This window comes from Seriola aureovittata, chromosome 17 (assembly GCF_021018895.1).
Source record: "Seriola aureovittata isolate HTS-2021-v1 ecotype China chromosome 17, ASM2101889v1, whole genome shotgun sequence".
NCBI classification, from domain to species: domain Eukaryota; kingdom Metazoa; phylum Chordata; class Actinopteri; order Carangiformes; family Carangidae; genus Seriola; species Seriola aureovittata.
In genome coordinates, this window is record NC_079380.1 from 20,220,694 (window position 1) to 20,243,284 (window position 22,591).

Below are 22,591 nucleotides of genomic sequence, written 5' to 3' on the forward strand. Positions count from 1 at the left end.
TGCACTAGGCCGGGGCTGGGGAGTCTCCTCCACAGATGCGGGGATTGTGGTGTGAATAGATGGAGTCATTGTAGTTGTCATAATGTACCTTGTGTTGGAAAACTGCGTGCGTGACGCACATAGACCAGCAGTGATGCAGAGATGCTGTGCAGGCATGGCTGACTTAAAGACTTATTATTACTCATGTCTGGACGGGGAGCATATTAACCATGTCCGTGTGGAAGCAATCCACACCGGTGGCTGCAGTGTGGGTCACGTGCTGACCACACTGAATATGCACGCACGCACACACACACACAAACAAAGACAGATGTGACTGGTTGCACAGACCTCAAGTCCTCAGTGTTACAATGTAAGATGATTCATGGTCGTTCTTGGCACACAAACCACCCAAACATTTCACACATCTTCCCATGTCCTTTAGAAAAACACAAGGGAGGCTGTTTGTGTGTGTTGTAGCCTGTGTTCAGTGAAGGGAGGGGCTGTTCAGGGACCTCCCATCAATAGATCAGAAGTCAATAGTCATTTGCCTCCATAAGGTGAGGATGATTGGTGCAGGCAGGCGAGCGGTGGTTGTGCTGTTATGTATTTATTTTAGATCATATTGAGCTGACTGAGACAGTAAGTGTATAACATCCGTAGGAGGAGAAAGGAAGCTCTTCTCCATATCTGGAGGCTACGGCTGAACACAATGCACAGGAATGTAGTTACAGAATAGATAAGTCGGTACGCACAGAAGTGAATATAGGGAAGTGCAGTGACAGAGGCGGATCAGAGGAACTGAGGCAAATCAATGTCAGGAATGTTAACTACTGCGAGCACAATGAATGCTGCAAATAACGGCACCAAGATGCATAAAAAATGTCTCCATCCGCAAACAGGAGAACCAAAGCACAGCTAGGAGTGAGACCGAATGACAGGAAGCAACTGCAGACCGCAAGGGATTAGGGGAAGCGGCAGACAGATGAAGTTGTTCTTGGAAAGATGAAATGAAATCTGGGCTTATGCTCCTACTGTATTTAGCAACTGGTAGCAAAACCATCAAAGAAGAGATGGATAGTCCTTCATGTTAAGATGGATTTGTGGAGACTGGGGTCAGATTTTTTTGTGTTTGTCTGTGTTGTGTTTTCCAGGTTTGTTCATGTCAGGTTGTGTTTATCAGTCAGACGAGGAGCCACCAACTTCATTTTAACAATAACAGGAAAAAGCCCAGGACCTTTATTAGCTCTGCGTGTGTGTTTGTGTGTGTGTGTGTGTGTGTGCGTGTGACAGTGTGTGTATTTCTGAAGGCATCTGTGAAGGTTATTTGCCTTACATTGGATTCACTCACTTAAGTTCACATGATCGGTGTGTGAGAATCTACTATTTGGCAAGACAGTGTCACAAGACATACTGTGGTTGCAGTTTGTTTGTGTATATGTGTGTGTGTTTGTTGGTCCTGCTGTGGTCAGCAGTGCCATCTGGAGTCAGTGTGGGACCGGGCAGGAACAGAATCAACCTTTCCTACATTATCCAGGATACAACAGTGTTTATTTTATTTTAGCTTTTAGTTTATCGTAGGTCTTACATCCTTAAAAACACTATAATCGCGTAAACAATGCAACATCCTGCCAACAACATGCAGTTTGTTAGCGTTGCTATGGACGTATAGGCCTACTGCCAGACAAACAGCAACATGATTCAACAAGTTTTACCCACTCTCTGTTCAGATGCATATTTCTGCATATTGTTGCACAGTGTTTGCACAAGTAGTTTTTTGTGCAGCCTTTGAGTAAGTTGTCAGAAAGCAGTGAAACTGTTAGTTGATTAATCAATTATTTGAACAAGAAACTATTTTCTGACATTTTACAGGCCAAAAGATGAATTCATTATTTGAGAAAGTGCTGGCAGATGAATCAGTGATGAGAAACTCCTGTTTAAATATATGTTCAAAGGTGCACTCCTTTTCTCTGCGGCTCTTAAAGGAGCTTTCTAAACTTAAAAAGAAATTAACCTTGACATTCACGAGAACGTGCATTTCTATCCTCCTCTTTTCAATATGCAAAGAAAAGTCCAAAAATATCGCAGAAAACTCTTTATGCTTGGCTAAGGGTGTAAATGTTTGTGTATAAGAAAAAAACTAAATGCGACAAATTGTAATGGAAACAGACTAAGTGGATAATTTGTGGCAGACATGAGGCGTGTGACTTGTTTGTCTGTCACTCAAGCCTCCACTGGAGGAGTGAGAAACAGCAGCAGACGAAAATGTCAAATATGTGTGAACTGATTTTCTGCCCAATAAGGTTTGGCTGGTGCTCTTTTAATCACATCATCTCGTTGGATCATTTTCTTCTGCAGAGGTTTAATGGAACTAACAGTAGTGGACGGAAACGCTCATCAATTCAGATTTTCTTTGCAGATTCTCTGAAAAATTTGCTTAAAATTTGACGGCGGTTATTTCAGATTAGACTGTCCCTTGTAAGTCAATGCTAAATGCTAAATGGTTGGAATAAGCCTTTGATGGTTTATAATGTGGTCATGTACATCCTCGCTCCACTCAATTTTCACAATGGTTGAAGTGGTTTTTACCCCAGACACACACACACACACACACACACACACAGGACACAGATCTCAAAATGTAATGGAAATTTTTGTTTTGTACAAGTCTGTTCATTAGGGCAATTTGTGGTGACTTATTTGTGATTCCCTGAGTTGGACCAACCAAACACACCATTAATTAATGATGACATCACGCAGAGCAGCTTCATTTGGTCTAAACCAGAGTGGAAAATCTGACTTTAGTATTTGGCTTGTTTAGACTGAAAGCAGTAAATTGGAAGGCTGTACACTGACTTCTTCAGACTTCAGGCTTTTGTTTTGTATTAAAAAGTGTTGAATTAGAGGAAGTACAGTTTGTATCATGGTGACAATCTTAAGTCTGAATCTTCACACCTCAGCTGTGAATTTTCACACAAATCCCACAGTCTGGCTCTGTCCACATCTGATTAAATAATCGTCTGAGTAGATCCTTGTTTTATTAGGGACCATGAAGACTGTTTAGCCCAGACAGACAGAGCCAGACTAGCTGTTTCCCCCTGTGTCCAGTTTCTGTGTCATGCTAAGCTAACTGAACAGACATGTGAGTAGTATCCCTTAAGAAGGGAATAAGAATATTTTGTCAAACTATTCCCTTCATGTTTTTTTTGGTTTGCTAAGCTTGCTGTCTTGAGTTTTGTAAGCTAGTCACAAAACATCTCGCATTACTTCAAATCATCAAAAGCTAGCAACGAAAGCAATGAAGCAAGCTAGGTAGCTAGCACTGAAAGAGTTTTTTACATAGACATATATACGTCTGTGTCTTGTTAGAGATGATGTTCAGCTAATTAGAGCACAACATGCTTTGTTTATGTTTTCATGATGATTTTATTATCTAATAGTCATGATTAAATAAACTTTTTCTTGAGAGCTGTAGCTTTCTAAGTAGGATTTTTGTGACTCTGTGCTCACATTCTCATATCAACCTCTCTTTTTCTCTGTGTTTGGTCGTGTTTGTTTTCATCAGGTTTTCTTGAGATTGTGGCTTCGAATGTTGCTTCATATTGAATGCTGCGGCGATTAAAATGCAGAACTAGAATTCAAACCTGATTAAAACATCAGTCGTTACCACGGCGCGGACCTGACAGCTGCAGCACAGTAAATTAGATTGTGATCATGAGAAAACAGTTTGATATATGGGGACCACGGGAGTGTTCTCTATCCACGCACTGACTTTGTCACAAAGTAAATTTGGCATTCAGAGCAGCAACACGAAGCCGCACATGTCATGTGAGGTCACAGTGCGTCATCGTTTTAATTGGATTATTTTGACGGCTCCTGGAGCGCCATGTGGGTGTTATGAAAAACACAATGAAGCAGTTGTGATGCTATTTGATGTCATGTTTGGCAATAGTGTTGCTCATTCTCTGCTTATACAATATTATTTTTCTATCAAAGGTTAAAATTCAATACAATTTTCTCCTCTGTTTGCTGTTGTACTGCAGGTTTATTATAGATTATAGACGAATCTGACAATTATTTTCTGGATTAATCAATATATAGTCATCAACATTAATGGCGAAAAATCACAATTTCCGAAAAATCCAATATGTAAACAACCCAAAGGTATTCATGTAACCAGCAAATATTCACATTTGGGAAGCTGCAGTCAGAAGTTTTGGCATTTATGACCGAAATCTTTCTTCTTTTTTTTTTATTAATTTTTTTGGGCTTTTTGTGCCTTTATTGATAGTGCAGTAGAGAGACAGGAAATGGGGAGGCAGAGAGGGGGGGAATGACATGCCGATGCGGGACTCGAACCGGGGCCGTCTGCAGCGAGGACTGTGGCCTCTACACATGTGGCGGATGCTCAGCCAACTGAGCTGCTCGACGCCCCTGACTGAAATCTTTCTTAAATATGACAACCTCTTGTGGTTTGAGGCGCTGACTGTGAACCGCAACATCCCCTGTTCGAATCCAGCTGTGGACCTGTATTAACACATCGGCCCCCTCCCTCTCTCTCTTCTGTCATTCTTTGTCCAGTGTTGAGTCTCTAAATAAAAAAAAAAAGGCACAAATGCCCCAAAAATTACTTAGATTTTGACAATTAAAAAATAATTTATCTACTCACATGGAGCATCACAATCACTGCGGTCTGACCAACGATAAATGCAGTTTTGAATGCGGATTATGTTCTTTTTGACTAGATCCTACATAATGAATCCATTAGTCGACCGATGGAAAATTAATCATCAGCAAATTGACAATTGATTAATTATTTTTTTGGTTTAATCAAACAAAAATCATTCGCTGGTTCCAGCTTCTTAGATGTGAGAATTTGCTGCTTTTCTCTGTAGCCTGGTCACAGTCCTTCCCTTGAGTACAGCAGGAGAGAATCATTTGGACCAATCAGAAGAGTGAAGTACATGGTGTTATATATTATGTGCACTTTGACACTTTACACAGAGCAGGAGCCTCAGTCTGTGGAGAAAACATCACTGGTTTGAACAAGTTAGTTACAATAATAATTTCAAGCTCTGGCTTGTGTCACCGTGACCTCTGACCTCAAACAGCCGACCTCTTTTCTCTTCTCTTCTCTTCTCTTCTCTTCTTTTCTTCTCTTCTCAATCAATTATTTATCAATTAGTTGTTTAGTGCTTTGGGTTATGGGCGTCTATTATTATTGATTAGATATCATAGAAAATGATTAATCACAAATGTAATCGATCGATCTCTCTCTCTCTCTGTGATTCAGGAGGTGAATGTCAAACAGCTCCAGGATGCTGCCGTCCTCATCCCTGCTGACCTGCTGTTCATCAGGGGGGATCTGATTTACCAAACATGATGAAGACTGAGCCCCCGTCGGCCACGGGGAGCAACGGGGCGTCGGGTGGGAGCAGCGGGGGAAGCGGGAGCTCGAACCTGCGGAGTCCCTCACCCCACCGCAATGCCTACGAGGCGGGGCTGGCGGCGCTGAAGAAGGCCACCGACCACCTCAACAATGCCGCGAACGGAGGCTCTGAGCCCGCCTCAAAGCCCGCCCCGCTGCCCCGCCCGACCGGGAGGGGCAGGAGATATGGATCAAACGTTCACCGCATCAAGAACATGTTCATGCAGATGCAGTCTCCTGGTGATGAGGAAGACGGAGCCAAAATGATTGGTAAGGTGTCTCAGTGGTTAGATCTCTGTGAAAGCTTTTAACATCAACAGTGTCAGGGGAACTACAACTGGAAGAAAATAAAATATTAGTCACATTACCTGTGGTTACTTCAGGCTCCACTTCCTGTCCATTACAACATAATTGAGCCATATGACACAGGAATGAAATAAAACGGAAAGCTTACTTTTGTGACTTAAGTCTTTTCTTTGAATTGGTGCTGTCCTTTGTTTTGGAGAATATTTAGAAAGTATTTGTTCTGAATATTTTAGCATGAAAAGGTGAAAGAAAAGTCACAACTGTTTACTAACATACAGAATGAAAAACCATCTACACTGATGCAATACAGTAAGGGGATTAACTCAAGTTACACTAAGCTGCACTTTCACTTTCACTTACAGGCCTGTTCTGGTTTATTACAGATGGTTCTTTTTTAACCTTTGGCCATTATCTCAATCAGTTATAGAACTTAACTTAGTAACTGCTGAAATTTGATGTGCACAAGACCACATTACTTCTCTAAAGTCCAAGTGTTTGTTTCATTTCCCTGTCGGACATTTCTTACTGTGGTCAACTTGGTTTGAACTTAGTCAGAAACAACCGTCAAAGTCATGCACCTAAGTCGTGTGAACATGGAAGGTTTTCAATGAACTTTCCTGTTATTGGCAGGTAAAGAGCAGGCGGTTAAACTGTCTCTGCCGAGAGCATCCAGCCTCAACGAGAACGTCGACCACAGCGCCCTGCTCAAACTCGGGGGCACGGTCTCAGAGAGGGTCAACCGGTTTGACTCTAAGGCAGGTGGGGAGGGCGGATGCTCCGCCATGGGTCTCTCCAAACTGCAGGAGACCAGGAGGATCTTTGAGCAGCGGACTCTACAGGTCAGAAGGCTCTTTGTTTTACTCACTTGTGTGTCGTGTAAATACTTTTTATTTCATCAGGTCATCCAGAAATCAATGACTGACTGACTGACCGTCTCCTCCAGGAGAAGCAAGCGGCCACTAACCGGATCCTCCTGAAGAAGGAGCGGGCGTCAGGCTTCCAGGGCAGCCGTCTAGACGTTGTGGCTCGCTTTAATGGCTCCACTGAGGCTCTGGACCGGCTGGACGACCCGCCTGCTCCTATTCCCGCTCCCACTCCCCCTACTCTTCCTGCTGCTGCGGCTTCAGTCGGGCCCGGTGAGGCCGTCAGCCCCACTGTGAGCCAGCTCAGTGCCGTGTTTGAGAAGGGCGAACTGCAAAACAATCTCTACCTCCCCCAGCGTCGGTCAGCCCCTGCCCTAGCACCAAAGCCCAAACCTCCAGCCAGAGGGGAGGCTGTCAGCAGGAAGGTGTGGGGGGTGTACTTAACTTTAAAAAATGCAGGAAATCAAGAAAGAAAGCTGATGAAATAAAATGTATTAACCAAAAGCTATGAAATGATCGATGATCCTTGTCTCTCTCTCTCTCTCTCTCTCTCAGGCGAAGGTGTTGCCGCCAGGTAAGGACCCCGAGGTGGAGACAGCAGGAGGTGTGAGCACACAAGGAGCAGAGCTACCAGAGATGACAGGCTCTCTGCAGAGGAGCGTAGAGGGAGTGGTGGCCAGCGAGGAGAAGGAAGCGTTCGGACAGTCAGGAGACCAGCTGTCCAACTCCTCCTACTCCTCGTCATCCTCAGTGGCCGTCACTTCCTCCTCTTCCTCTTCAGAGGCCAAGCCGGAGTCGGAAGCCCAGCCAACAGCGACTGAGGCCAGGGGCTCGAGTACAGTGGCCGCCCCTGAACGTGAGCCGCAAGCTGGCGAGCAGGACGACTCCACCGGGGGGTCTGAGGCCGGGTCCAGGCTGGTGCAGGCGGAGGTTCACGCCTCGTTGGAAAACGGAGAAAAAGAACCTCCAGGTTCCTCTCCCTCGGAGGAGGACAAAGGAGAGGAAGAGGAGGACGAGAATGATGATGATGGCTCGAGGAAGGAGGATTACTCGGAGGGGGATCTGGTGGATATCAGTGCGTACAGCGGGCTTGGGGAGGAGGACTCTGGAGGGAGCCAACTGGACGACGAGGAGGATGAGGAAGATGAGGAGGCGTATCAGCCGGAGACCAGCTGCTCTGAGATTGCCGGCCTCCCTGAGGAAGAGGAGCCACCGCCGTCCAATAGGAAGATTCAATTTAGCACTGAGCCAATCAAGGTGAGTTTTTGTAGGATGTCATTACTCTTCTCAACACACTGTGAAAAACATGATTGGATTTGTAGCTTTGACAGTTCCCAGTTGATGTCAGGTCTGTGGGGAGCCAGTACTGAGCGCCTCCTTCTTTAGGGAACTCCTCTGTGACCTCAATATTCAGCTGTGGTCATTTCCACTCCAGTGCTACTTCATTAATAACATAACTGGATAGAAATCCTCTGGGGAGCAAGAAAGCTCCTTAAAATTTACAGCAGTCTGCCTGATTAGATTTTTATATTTCCTCTGTACACGTGGAAGTTAAAAGGCCAAGGAATCACCAGGAGAATTAGGATACATCCTCTGGGGACAGTGAATATCCCGAGCACACGGGGGGAGATGGGGAAATTTTGATCTGTTCATTCTCACTGCTGTCATCAATCCTAACAAAAACAAAGCACGGCTAAAGGAAAAGGCGATATACATTAATTTCGTAGCCAAGGAATGCTGATGTTGCCCCTGTGTGTGCTGGATGCTTAAACAGTTCGCTAACATGTTGGACAGCTTTTATATGTCAAATCAATTAATGCAGCTTTAATGGAGTCAGACTGTTGTATAGGACACTGGTGAAGTCCTGTATGTGTTCTGCTATCAACTATACCATAGGAACTAAAATAGAAAAAGTGTACAGATTAAGGAAATGACTGAAAAGACTCACTGACTTCCTCCTTCTTTAACTTAACACACACGCACCCACAGGCACACACTCGTACGAGTTGCTGGGGGGCAGGGGGTTTCGCTCTTTGATTTCGCCACAGTATATCCTGCTGACTCGGCTTTGAGTGTGTGTGTTTGAACATACTGTAGATCTTGATTTAACAGAAGCTCTTCTCTATACGGGATTGCTCGATTCCCCTAAGAGCTCCCCCCCCTCCCCGCCGCACCCCCAACCCCACCTCCTTCCCTCTCACTGCGGCAGTCAGCTGGTTCAGCCGGGCAATGACAGAGTTGTCACATCAACAACGCACTTCCTGAGAGAGACTGTTGAATATAACGTGATAATATACCACGTAGAAGAACAGAAAATGGAAGGATATAATATTGTGAGAAATGACACATCACACACGTACTGGACACTGACGGTCAGGATCACACTCCTCCGCCGTGTCCACTTGTGCAGGTGGTCGAAGGAGGAATGTGTTTTATTTCAGGGCAGGCGTCAGGTCAAAAAGAAATTCTTTCCATTTTCTTGGACCTTGAAACATTTGACCACAGTCGTCTTTAGCCACACAGTGCAGCTAAAAGTGGAGTTGTGGTCTGAGGCAGTGCTGTTTGCGACTAAGGTAACTGCCGCTGTTAGCTGCCCAGCCAGTCATGTCAAACCGGCATGTGCTACAGATGTGTAGCCAGATGTTCTCAGAATTAAGCAAACAAACACACACATATAGTGTCACAATTGTCCAAATGTGATGTTTTATAATCAGTGAGTGAAAAGAAAAAAATACAAAGATGTATTTATTGAAGATAAAGAATTGGTTGCTGGACATTTACAGTAAGTTAAAGTGATTCGGCTGTTTGCAGGCTGCTTGCTTTGAAACTTTGCAAAGGCTCACATCCTGCAGCTGCCTCCCTCAGCTCTACATCAACCGTACCTAGCCACAGACAACAGCGAGCCTGCAGTCACATCCAGGATGAAGTCGCTAATAAAACCGTTTTCATAGTTTAAGCAAGAAATTGATGGCTGGGTTTTTACCTTGTGCAAACAGGATCAGGATGTGTGTGCAGTATGTGGCAATCATACTTCATCATTTTTTTTGTTGGAATAAAAACAGACTGCAGTTACTGTTTCTGTGCGCATCGCTGCAAATTCATATTTGAATGGAGTACATTGTAATTGTATCCATGAAGGATTCAACATGGCATCACACAGAGAGAATGAATCGCTGTGGCAGTGTGACTGCTCTTCCTTGTTGGATTTGAACCAATAACTTGTCCTGCGTGTTCAGAGAGGTGTTCTGCTGCAGGCAACAGAAAAGACAATCAGCAGACTCACTGTCCGGGCATGTTGGGTGTTATTACTCAATTTCAAAACTAGTTGGTGATTATTGTTCTGACATCATGAGTAACCTCGTCAAGCAAATGTTAGTCAGGAGAGCTCAGACCTCCTCCAGCGCTGAAGTCTCCGGCCTGACTCAACAGAAACGTCATGTTATAAACTTTCCTTAACGCCGTGACATTACAGCAAGTTTTTTTTTGTTATTTGACGGTTCTGGATGACGATGAACACACTTGGCGGATTTGTCTGTGCTGAGTTGTGTACAAGGCTACCTCTGTGAGTCTGTAAAAAGCAGCTGGAATGTGGCAGGGTGTGTTTGTTTTCCTTGAAAGAGGCACACACACCTACACACACACACTGAAGCAGGGGAAGCTGATTGATAAGAATCACAGAGCAGGTCTTTGTTTGGATGTAAAAACCACCTGGCGTGTGTATTTATATGAGCTGAAGAGTTTAGAGATGCACCTGATCCACACTGAGATCATAAAAGACCAACTCCTGATTTTACACATCAAAGCCTGTTTACAGGTGTTTGGGGGGGGGGGGGGTACCGCTGCATCGAAGTTGTATAAAGCCTTTTTGTAGGATTACATGGCAAATTCAACTAAATTTTTTCAACTAGTTCAAATTAGTCATCAAATTCTCTCTTCATCTGAAGACCTGTTACCTGGCCTCCTACTACAGTGCCATCAGTGCCCGAACATGAGATAGAGGTGGGATTGGCTTGAAATGTACATCCTAGAGAGGGTTTCTTCTGCCAGCGTCTCCCTCAGCTCCACCAAATTATAACCCAGGAGAATGCCAACGCCCGAAGACTTGTCACCACCAGATATGACTCAGTCTGAATTTTTCTCGTCGTCCATCTGTCAGAACTTAATTTTATCTTCTTTGCTGACGCCTGCTTCATACTGTGTTCCAGCTTTATGACATGCACATCTGCACGGCTAGAAACATTTTTCAAATACTTACCAAAGCACATCAGAGGGCCTGTGTTGCATAAACTGTGCAATAGTGGTTTTTTCGGTCCATTTCGACAATCTGGCAAAGATGACTGAAACAGCGTATCCCATGAGCCTTGAGCCCTGCCCGTTAGCATGAATAACGGTGAATCCCTGACAGCTCCTGTGTCTCAGGAGCTCCCTGGATCAGCACGTTGGCCAGAAATCCAGAGATCGTGTCACCAAAACTGACGTGGTTAATACCAGGTGGGATGTACATTTCACACCGATCCCACCTTTACGTGTTGAGAGATTTGTTGGAAAAGAAAGTCAGATCACATTACCTCGACTTCGCTCAGTTGAATTTACAAAAATTAAAATCTTGTTACATTGCAGAGAAGTGACAAAATCTATTGGAGACATACAGTATGTGGTACACAGTTACAGATTACAAGGCCACTGTGACTGAACCCCATCCATCTAAGCTGCACAACGAATAATTATCTTAATTTCTTGATTAATTGATTATTAGCTTAGTCTATAAAACATTATAAAATAGTGAAAGGGACAATGGGTGATACAATCATGTGGCTTGTTTTGTGTTGTTGTTGGTTTTTTTTTCTACTGAAGTTAGCATGCTAACGCGCTATCCCCGGCCGGTCTCGTCACTTTCTGATAGAGATTCACTGTAGCCTCCAATCTGCCCTGAAGTGTAGCGCTGCTCAGAGGGAGTATTATAACCTCTAGTCTTGTAAACACAACGATGACCGAAGCTCTTGTCAAGCGACAATCACCTCCACCTGCTCCCGGCAACAAATTACGTTTGACGGCAGAGAAAACGAACAAATAACCCCTTTAGACAATTGATCAAAATAGTTAATAAGTAAGTTGTTTTCTGTTGTAGTAACACTTTGTATTTTGTTTCTTTAATTCATACAAAAACCAAAGTGAAAAACCACAACTTGCAGTTTGACAGGGTTTTAAGAGCCAGGCTACTTCTTGGTAGCCAGCCAGTAAAGTGGGATCTCTGTTTAAAATGGGTTAATGCTCCTCTAATGTAAAGCTGTGTTTCGTGCCCGTAAAACCTGAGGGACAATACTATCTGGTAGCCGCCTTGCCGTTGAATGCAGTTACCTGTCTGACATCCACCTGACCGTAGTGACTCAGGCTAATTCACTGCTCAGCCTACATGGATTAGCCTGCTTCTGTTTTTAGCTGCAGTGTTTATTTCATTTTTTTTTTTTTTTGTTTGTTTCTTTATCGTTGCTTATGTGGTAACTGTTGTTTTTTTGTTATTGTGGCATAACCCGTCAGTTTAGATTTAAATTATAGCATCACATAGACACATGACACTTGGTGCTAAAATGTGTTCAGTCATTACAGCAGCTGCAGGCCACACTGAGAGTCTGTGAGCCCTCCTGCCCAGATGTCCTGATTACTGTCTAACAGACAGACACTTTTCACTCTCACCATCCAGCTGTTGATGTGATGACCTGAATTTTCTTTAGAGTGTTTGATTGGTTGTAATTTAATGTGGCCTTGAGTCAAGACACAACTCGCAGCAACAAACAAAGAACCACGAGAGCAGAGAGGCAGCACAGCCTTGTTGTTGGAGGTTCACCCTGCCTCCTGCTGGAGCTCTCTGTGGCTTGGCTTTGGCCCAGTGGAGCAGTGGCTCGTGTTTGATGGGCCAGATTATGCAGAGGCTGTCATTCAAGAGGCAGCGTTGTAAGAAAAAAAAAGAAAAAAGAAAAAGTTCTTCTACCTTGTATTTGATCCAGTCCACCCAAACATCTTAAAGTCAGGATGCAGAAGGCTGTGTTTATATATAACCGTTCACGACAAGTCATTAATGCCCCTTTCTGGCATATTTGAATCAATAAACAGTCTATTTATGATGTTAAGTGCCTGTGGGGATAAATAAAGTTCAATCTGAACACTGACTTCACTGTTCAAGTGTAGTATTGATTAGTTGTTGTTTTTGTTTGTTTTGTTTCTTTGAATGAATTAATTGACAAACATTTTACTGTATAATCAATTCATCGTTGAAGACATTTCTCAATCAAAAATGTGAACGTCTTTATTATTATTATTATTAGCATTTAGTTCATGTTCATCAAACGTTGTCCATCTCAGGCTCTGCAATGGGAGCTAAGCTAATTTGTTCCAGAGCATCACATGAGCAGAGCCAAGCTAACATGTATTTTATTGTAGCAATAAAAGCATAAAACCTTGATGTCAGTCTTGTGACTGAAGTGACGAGCTGCTGCTTTCCTCAGTTTTATTTCTCTGTAAACTGAATGCCTTTTACGTTCACTTGATTTAAAGATGTTACCTTAGGCACTGGTGTTCATTGGTTGTACTTATTGTTAGCCAGTGTTGATAGCAATGTTTCTAATGAAACTGAATATCTATTATTATCTGATCTGTTCTATAGACTTGTGTCAGGAAAAAGGCACTCACACACTGACCTGATGCTCCCAAGTGTTTTTGACATTTGACCTCTTTTATAATGTCCATATCTTGTTTTTCCACCAATTCAGTTCCAGTTCAGCTGTGTCGTTGATGAGGGCTGATTGTTTAGTGCATTTCACTGCACATAGGTTTGTTCATTTTGAACTTTTTGAACTATTGTCAATTTCACAGTTCAGTAATGGTGAAGTTTATAACCTACTGTCAAATCAAAGTGTTGCAGCAACAAAATAAAGTCCAGATGCATGATATAGACTAGTTATCTGAAAAAGAAAATGGTATAAACACCATAAATATTATATAATGATGATATTTATTGAACAACAGGCACAGAACAAACAACAATAATGGACATGATTCTAGTGTGAATGATGTTTTGATTGCACTTGGTATAAAGGACTTTATGTAAATGTTTTTGGTTGCTGTTGCGGCTCTACAGCGTCTTCCCGAGGGCAGTTCTGTGAATTCTTTTAAAGAATGGATACAAAGGATAACACGCAACTTTTCTGTTTCATCTGCAGTCTCTATACACACTCCAGCTGTTTCTGCTCTCTCCCAATAATTTCACAGGCCGAGTTTGTAAACCGGGTCAGTTTGTTTCAGTTCTTAGACCCCCAGATGCCCCCATACCATGTACACATTTTAAAAGTCAAAACACTTGCAAACTGTCACAAATAAGCGATGAAATGCTTTTTGTAATATTATTGTGTCCATTTATCAACATTTACAGCAGCAGAAGTTTTTGTGACACAGCTCATGGAGGTTAGTTATGCTGCTATAACCTGACAAACTGACACTTAATCGTCATAAATGTGTCTAATCTGAACACACAGCCATGTTAAACATATTTTTATATTCAATTTGATTTGATTGCATTATTTCGTATGTACATTGCAAAGGAATAACTCCAGAACTTACCTGAGAATCATCATGTTTTCTTCAGTGTCAAAGTCACAGGAACTACTAACAGGTAATTGGGAATATTTTTATTGTTGCCCACCAGGCAAAATGTGAACAGATGTTGGTAAAATAAACCGGTCTTAGACTGAGATTGAGAGATTGTGTGTTCCTGATGTCTGCTGGGAACGCTCTGAAGCTTCATGCACACGCACAGGCACAGCTTTAAAGTTACTCAACAGGAAGGAAATATGACAACAGGAAGGAGTTTAACAATCACACCCTCAGACCCTGTTTGTCAGAGTGTGTGTGTGTGTGTGTGTGTTTGTGTGTGTACACGCCTGTCTTCTACATTCAGGGGTATGTTAATCCTGTAACAAGCACCTCCTACACATAGAAGCCTTTGGCTCTGTCTCTCTATGTATATCACACACACACACACACACACACACACACACATTAGCATATCTGCCAGACAGGGACAGGGAGAGAGAGCAAATCAGTGCCCCTGCCAAACCCATGCTGGGCAAGCCTGTGGTTGCTGTGGAAACCAAGCCACGTGATCACAGAGATGGTCAGCAGGGAGACAGATTCTCCTGACCTTTTTTGGAGGAGATTTGGGGGCGGGGGGGATAAAGAGCGGGAGAAGAGTTGGGAGGAGGGAAAAGCTGAAATATATACCTGTATTTTGTGATTATATCCCATAAGAGGGAAAATGTTGCAGATCTCTATCATGTAGGTTATTCTCCTGCGTTCTCTTCCTTCTAATGGAATATAAGTGCAAACTGGTGCAGACCAGCTGCTGGTCCAGTCTTTTAAATGTACAGTTGCCAGAGTGGGATGGAGCCTCTTTCAGCCTCTGAACATCCCTGCGGTCAAATGCAGACGTGCTGCCACACTGACAGTGCTGGTATTTGAGCTATTGGAGGTAGTAGAGCTGGTTAATTACAGGTCACTTATTGGCTGACAAGCACATGTGTGCTAATGATATGCAATGAGGAACCACTGTACAACTGTTTATAACATGGGAAGTGTGTTTGACTGTGTCATTGTTAGCTGGAACCTTCTGAATGCCCCTGTTCACTATGTAGAAAATCACTGGTTTGTATAACAGGTCATTAGGAGTTATGCAAAAAATGAGAGACTGAGGCCATCTGACCTTTGATCTTTGCCCCGTGTGTAGGTCTTTACCACCTACTCTAACGAAGACTATGATCGACGTAACGATGATGTCGACCCCATGGCGGCCTCGGCCGAGTACGAGCTGGAGAAGAGAGTCGAGAAGCTGGACCTGTTTCCCGTTGAGCTGGAGAAAGGTACACACACACACACACACACAAACATCTTAACAATCATTGAGAGTCACTCAGTCAAGCCTCTTATATAACTACACACACACACACACACACACACACACACACACACATGTGCACACAATAACTGACAGGGTGCTGTTAGCGGACAACTCCATTATCCTTTTATGGGATTAAATTTAGCGTGGATTAGCCTAATTAGCAGCTAGTAATTCTAGAGGCAATGGATTTGAACCAGCAACCATCCATGACGGCTGCTCTCAGAACAGCATAATAACTAATACTCACCAATGTTTAGTAAAATAGAAAATGGACATAATATATTATTGGTTTGACTGCCGCAGCACACTTACTATAAGGGTACAATATGGATAAACCACAAATGAATACATCAGTCTACTGAGCAGTGATCTCTGAATCTATACAATGTATATTTCTGATTACATGTAATAATATGATTCTTAAGAATAAGGATATACAGTCCTGGTCAAAAGTTTTAGAACCTTATTATATTCCCTTATTTTTCCAGTTTTTATTGAAATTTTAGCAGCTCAAGTCGAGTGATTGACGTTAAACAAAGGTAAGTGGTAAACTGCCCAGTGTAAAGAAAAATCATGTAAATCTTTAAGAGATGAAGGAATCAGTGAACGTCCAGCTTTCCCGCAGCAGTGGAAGTTAATAAAGAAAGTTGATGCAAACGATTCCTACGTGTTGATTACTGACAAACCCCTCTGTCTGTACGAAGGCAGCGCCGGAACAAACTGTGTTACTTCACCCTCCGATGCGTTGTTAGGACAGTACTGTGCTGCAGGAAGTAGGACTGTGACAGAGGAAGACAGACTGGTCGGTTAGAGGTTCATCCTCCTGCAAGATAATGAGCCAAAACAGAATAAAAGAACTAGACGGAGGCTTCACATGATGGAGAGCGGCCCAGTCTCCAGACTCCGTGGTGTTTAACTGGACACAAGCTGAAAGCAAAGAAACCTGCAAGTGCAACACATTTGTAGGAACTTTTGACAATTTTGACATTTGATTTCCATTTTAGAAAGAACATCATGAGTGTGTTCAGCTACATGATTCCTTTTTATTTTTATTTTTTATTATTTATTTGCTCTATGTTTTAATTTGAGAAACACTGCGACATTATACTATAATACTATAATTCAAGATACACATCAATACTTTCATTTTCAATATTTATATTGTGTCTCTCTCTCTCTCTCTCTGTGTGTGTGTGTGTGTGTGTGTGTGTGTGTGTGTGTGTGTGTGTGTGTGTGTGTGTGTGTGTGTGTGTGTGTGTGTTTGTCTCTCAGACAGTGATGGTCTGGGTATCAGTATCATAGGTATGGGTGCAGGAGCTGACATGGGTCTGGAGAAACTGGGGATCTTCGTTAAGACGGTCACCGAGGGTGGAGCTGCGCAGAGAGACGGCAGGTAAGGTCTTCTGCTGTCTAAACACGGTCTGTCTATACATGGTTCACACTGGAGCTCTTTATCAAACTTATCTCATCAATCGTCTTATCAATGACGTGTAGAAATCTGACTGAAAAGAAAAAGCATGGTCGAGAAATAGTTGAACATTTTGGGAAATTACGCTTCTTTGCCGTCTTTATCAAGGTGAGTTGGGAAGACTGACGGAGGTTGAGATAATGTTTAGCCAAGCTTAGCATTAACTGAGTGGCTGGAGGTGAGACTCCCGAGGAACCAGTACGACCTACGAGACAATGATCATGTGACAGATGAACCAACTGAAGGCATTGGTAGTTTTTTGTAGCGTTCTTCTTAGTTGGGTTTCAAATACTTTAAAGTTAAACTGGGTGATTGCAAGTGGCAAGTGGCAACCTCCAATGTTTGTCTCCATGTGTCGATAATATGAAATAACCATGTATGTTTAATGCAGTGCTCCGTTCATTCCTCTGTTTCCACGCAAGTAAATTCTCCATATGTGTGTGTGTGTGTGTGTTTGAAGGATCCAGGTGAATGATCTGATAGTGGAGGTTGATGGGACCAGCCTCGTCGGCGTCACTCAGAGCTTTGCTGCTTCCGTCCTCCGCAACACCACCGGCACTGTCAGGTCTGTCACACGCACACACACACACACACACACACACACACACACACACACTACTCTCTCTTTCCTTAATAGATCATTTGATTTGCTAAATCTACAAAAAGAAATGTATTTATTTGCAGATTTGTGATATAAGCTGCATATTTTTCAGGTTTTTCTTTGGTATGTGCTGAAATGTTCAGGTTTGTGTTGTGTGCATGTTTTTTGTGCTCTGGTTTGCAGTTTGATGGTTTTAATGTTTGTGATTTAAGGGTGTGAAATGTTTTCAGGTTTACAGTTGCTCTGTGTTTGAACTTCTCACATTCATAACTGTGTGTTTTGAGTTCTTTAACTTGATTGACGGAATTTGAATATTTTCAGGTTTATTACTGGTGCGTGTTGAATGTTTTCCAGGTTTGTGATTGGCCGAGAGAAGCCGGGGGAGCAGAGCGAAGTGGCTCAGCTGATCCAGCAGACTCTGGAACAGGAGAGATGGCAGAGAGAGATGATGGAGCAGAGATACAAACAGTACATGGACGATGATGAAGAGGTACATGCTACGTCTAACACACACACACACACACACACACACACACACACAGTGTCACACAAACATACACAAGACTGAATAAAACAAGACCTAAAAAAATCCTAAGGTTCTCAGACGTGTGTTTATGGAGCAGCTTTTTTCAAGCCACATTTATTAACTCAGAACATCTTCAGCTGATGTTGCTGTGTCAGCTTGAGAGTTCATTCGGTGCGGGAAATCGAGAGAGGGAGGATTGAGAGAGAGAGAGACTAGAGAAAGATACATTGTGTTGTGTTGTGTGTCTTTCTGTGTGTGTATGACAAAATGTCGTCTGTATGCCACCACGTGGCCTGTAGTTTCCAACTCAGCCCAACTTCTCCATCTTGTGGCCAGAGAGGGTAACACACAGTCAGACACTACAACAGTTACCACATAATGCTGGAGTGTTTCAGAACCATGAAAAGGATATAACAGTTAACCACTGAAATATATTTACTTCTTCTGAATGTAACTGAATGTAAATTCTACTAGACATTAAATAAGGTAGTCCAGTGCAACTGAACAGCTGCTATTCCTTATGACCAGTCCAGCACCATAGCATTGAAGACAGTCACATTTACTACCCATAATGGTCTCCTTCAAATCCTGGCTGCAGCCCAGCTCATCATTCATCTAAACAGGGATTACAACCACCAGCCTGTCCTGTTATTTATACAACATAAACACTGTCCAAAGATGACCCAAAGAGTTCATGATAGAATTTCTTGAACTACTTAAAAATCAACGAACAAAGAATCCGACCAAATCATAAATTAATATATACAAATAAATGATATTACATAAATTAGATGTAGGTTATAACGCATAATAATTCACAATGCACACTGAATGTAGAATATATACATTTAAAGGAGGGCTGCAGGATTTTACTATTGCTCTTCTACGATGTCGGGGGACTTGTGAGTGAACGATTCAGCAGAGGATACTGATGTAGACGGCATGCAGTCAGGTTCGATGTTGCCTAATTGCAGATGCAGTTAGAAAGCTAGCTCGTCGTTGAATAGAGTAGAATGATATATATAAGTGCAATACTATATTTTCGTTACTGCATTTTTGTCAGCAGTCAAGTTGCTGTCAAGCTGGACAGATATGAGTTAATGTAAAGATCATTTATTTTGTAATGTAGAGGAGAAGAAGAAGACAAATGATTGGCAGACTGTTATCGATTGTGTTGAACCTTTGAGTGGGAGGTGGTTACACTTCAGAAGGTGAAGTCTGAACCACCAGCAAGAGCTTTCTTCTTTCAGTTCATTTGTAATTTAATACCTATGTGGTCTGCTTCAGGCTAGCTGCCATTTATACCATTTTATTTGACATATGCTCCTTCAAATTAAATTATACAGCAGCTTATAAAGAGAGAAAGGACCGGAACTGGGAGTTTGATATTGCTGTTATCCTCAAGTTACATTTTAAGGAATTTGTTTGACGTTTTGGGAAATACTTTCTCGATACCACTCCCAAGCTAACGCTAGCTGCTGGTTTGCTTATCACCAAAACAGGAAATGGTGAAAACAGCTAGCTTAGCTTAGCACAAAGGTGACAAAATCGGCCTACCAACACTTCAAAAGCTCATTAACACTACTGTAAAGCCATGTGTCATTTGTACATTTTGTTTTTTGTACAGAAATGAAACAAAATGTAAGACATGTTAGCTTTTTTGGTGCATGTAGGCCGATTTCTGATTCCTTTTCTCCCTGTTTTGTTAAGAGAAAGATGCTTAGATAAGCTAACTGGCTGCTGCTTCATATTTACATCATGCGTAGGAGAGTGGTATCAATTTTTTTTTTCATCTCTCTCTCAGCAAGAAAGCAAATGCACAATACAAAAAATATTAAAATAAAAACCCTTTGCAATTAAATTTAATAATTGCAAAGTATTGCAATTATTAAATTTTTTTTTATTTTTATCTATCCACATCTCTTCCTGCAGACGGGTGAATATGCGACAGACGAAGAGGAGGAGATGAGTCCTGTGTTTCCAAACTCCATTGAGGTTTTCGACCTGGCGGAGAACCAGGAAATGTTGTCTCCTGTGGAGCTGGACCCCGAGAAGCTGGCCCACAAATTCAAGGAGGTATTATATGTGATTTCGATCATTTAGATCCTGAGTGTAATTGTTTTATTCATTTATTTCTCTCGTAGTTTATCTGTTCCCCAGTTTTAGCCTTATCGGTTTTCATCTTTCTTTTTATACTCTCTCTCTGTGGCTGTAGCTCCAGATTAAACATGCAGTAACCCAGGCGGAGATCCAGCTGCTAAAGAGAAAGGTAAGACGACTTAACGTTCAATCCAATCTTAACAAGCAGAAATGAGATGCACTGAAATAACCAGGTGATACTGTACTGCAGTGGAGAATGTACACTAGCATAACATCAGTTCTTTTTCTGGCTGAACGATGATTTAACGTTTGCTCTACCTCCCACATGCCACCTCCTCCCTCCCTCGCTGACCCCCTCGCCTCCAGCTGGCTCACGCAGAGCAGGATAAGTTGCGTTGGCGGATGGAGCGCGCTCAGTTGGAGCAAAACATCCGGGACAGTAAAGAGAGGATGGAGAAACTGGAGGGCTACTGGATGGAGGCACAGTCCCTGTGTAAGGTAATTTATTAGAGAATAAACAATGAAAGCGAAGGAGGTGACTCATGAATCAAAGGTTTGGTTTTTTTCCTGATTATTTACAGCACGACAACAGACATGTTGATAAATCTTAAATCTTCTGTTTTCAGAAGTGCCACACCAGGGCACACTGCCATTATGCACAACCATCCACCGTGTTTACCTCGATTAAATCACCTGAAAATGACACCAAGCTGCTGCAGACTAAACACACACACACACACACACACACACACACACCTCTACACACAGAATGGTCAGTCAGAGCTCAGTATTCTGCATCATACCGGAGACATCGGATTACTGGAGCTCATTAATCCTGTGCGTCATCACCCTTCTTTTTTTTCCATTGGTCCTGTTTATGAAATGCGTATTGGTGCAAACACTGCTGTGATTTGACCTGAGATACAGTAGAAGAAAGACTGAAAGAGCGTTAGATTGATAGAATCCTATAAGAAGCTTCACCAGACATTTTGTTCATCATTTCTATTGCCATTAATCAACTGTTATAAAAAAAAACAACGACATGTTGTGGGTTCAAGTCATGCAGCTGTGCAACATCCAGACCACATAAGACAGAAGCCGATTCTTCAGTTTGTTGAGTCGTCAGCGCTTTGAGACCAGAGGTGTGACTGGCTGACACGTTTAATAATAACCAGACCATTATATCTCTGCTCACCTCATCCTGTCCTTTTGCACCTGGGCTGTATGACCCAAACACTGCACACCTAAGACAACCCGCTCCCCCACAAATTCATAATGTTTGAGAACTGCTGACTCGTATTCTCCCCAGGTGTGACGTCCTGGCGCTGCCTATGGTTAGCTTTAGAAAATATTGTAGCTATAAAGAAAGATAAAAATTTACCGACCTCATAAGATGTTCCATGCCCAAACAAACCATAACTTTCTCCACTTGTGTGTATGAGTTACTGTCCCTATTGTCCATACTGTTCCAACTAATTTCAGTTAATGAGTTGCTTAATAGAGACAATATGAGACACATAGTTAGAATCGAATTGAATCAGGAAATCAGTGCCAAAGCCCTACTGATGGGTTTATAGTCTCTCAGAAACTAGTTGTTTTCATTTACTGACAGTGTCTGTCTGTATGTGTGTGTGTGTGTGTGTGTGTGTGTGTGTGTGTGTGTGTGTGTGTGTGTGTGTGTGTGTGTGTGTGTGTGTGTGTGTGTGTGTGTGTGTGTGTGTGTGTGTGTGTGTTCGTGCGTGTGTGTTTCCAGGCGGTGGATGAACACCTGAAAGAAACCCAGGCTCAGTACCAAACCCTCGAGAGGAAATACAGCAAAGCCAAGAGACTGATCAAAGAATACCAGCAGAAGTAAGGAAGGAGGGACAAAACAAAGGTCTGAGAGGAGTAAATGATACCAAAACTTTAATGTGTTTGTGTGTGTGTGCACTGTAGGGAGATCGAGTACCTGAAGAAGGAGACAGCACAGCGTCGGGCGCAAGAAGAGAGCGAGGCAACACACAAAGAAGAGACGGACAACCTGCAGGAAAAGGTAAATAAAATACACTTCTAATTTCACCTTGTTTTTCTATTGTGTTTATATTTGCATTTTCTCACACGGAGCTTGAAGCACAACGTTTATCCAAACGGGTTCCCCTGGTTTGTAAGAGTTTGTTTACCCAAGTTACAAAGAAGACAATTTTATCCGTCAGAAGTTTGTGTTCAGTCGTTGTGGGTGATGTTCTCTCTTCAGTGGTCTACTGTTGGTCTTTTAAATATTGCAAATATTTTCTCACATAGCAAATCCAGTGCTGATCCACAGCCACGTTGAAAACAGTTCCCATGAAAAACATGAATAACTCAGTCATGACTGTCCGTTCCTACCAGTCCTAC

The 22,591-nt window shown here is 42.6% G+C and overlaps 1 protein-coding gene across 2 annotated transcripts in view; it reads left to right on the forward strand.

The window, feature by feature from the left end:
• The window catches only part of LOC130184742 (neurabin-2-like), a 30,209-nt gene that overhangs the window by 985 nt on the left and 6,633 nt on the right, over positions 1-22,591 (forward strand). Inside the window, exons 2-14 of one of the 2 annotated variants that reach the window (XM_056400782.1) lie at positions 5,273-5,677; positions 6,344-6,552; positions 6,657-7,001; positions 7,132-7,833; positions 15,353-15,485; positions 16,796-16,916; positions 17,452-17,556; positions 17,947-18,082; positions 20,051-20,194; positions 20,334-20,387; positions 20,585-20,716; positions 21,972-22,069; positions 22,154-22,250. In XM_056400782.1, the coding sequence (XP_056256757.1) occupies positions 5,359-5,677; positions 6,344-6,552; positions 6,657-7,001; positions 7,132-7,833; positions 15,353-15,485; positions 16,796-16,916; positions 17,452-17,556; positions 17,947-18,082; positions 20,051-20,194; positions 20,334-20,387; positions 20,585-20,716; positions 21,972-22,069; positions 22,154-22,250 (2,595 nt within the window). In that variant the 5' untranslated portion in view covers positions 5,273-5,358. The remainder of the gene's footprint in view (positions 1-5,272; positions 5,678-6,343; positions 6,553-6,656; positions 7,002-7,131; positions 7,834-15,352; positions 15,486-16,795; positions 16,917-17,451; positions 17,557-17,946; positions 18,083-20,050; positions 20,195-20,333; positions 20,388-20,584; positions 20,717-21,971; positions 22,070-22,153; positions 22,251-22,591) is intronic. The other variant, XM_056400783.1, reaches the window with a different exon arrangement.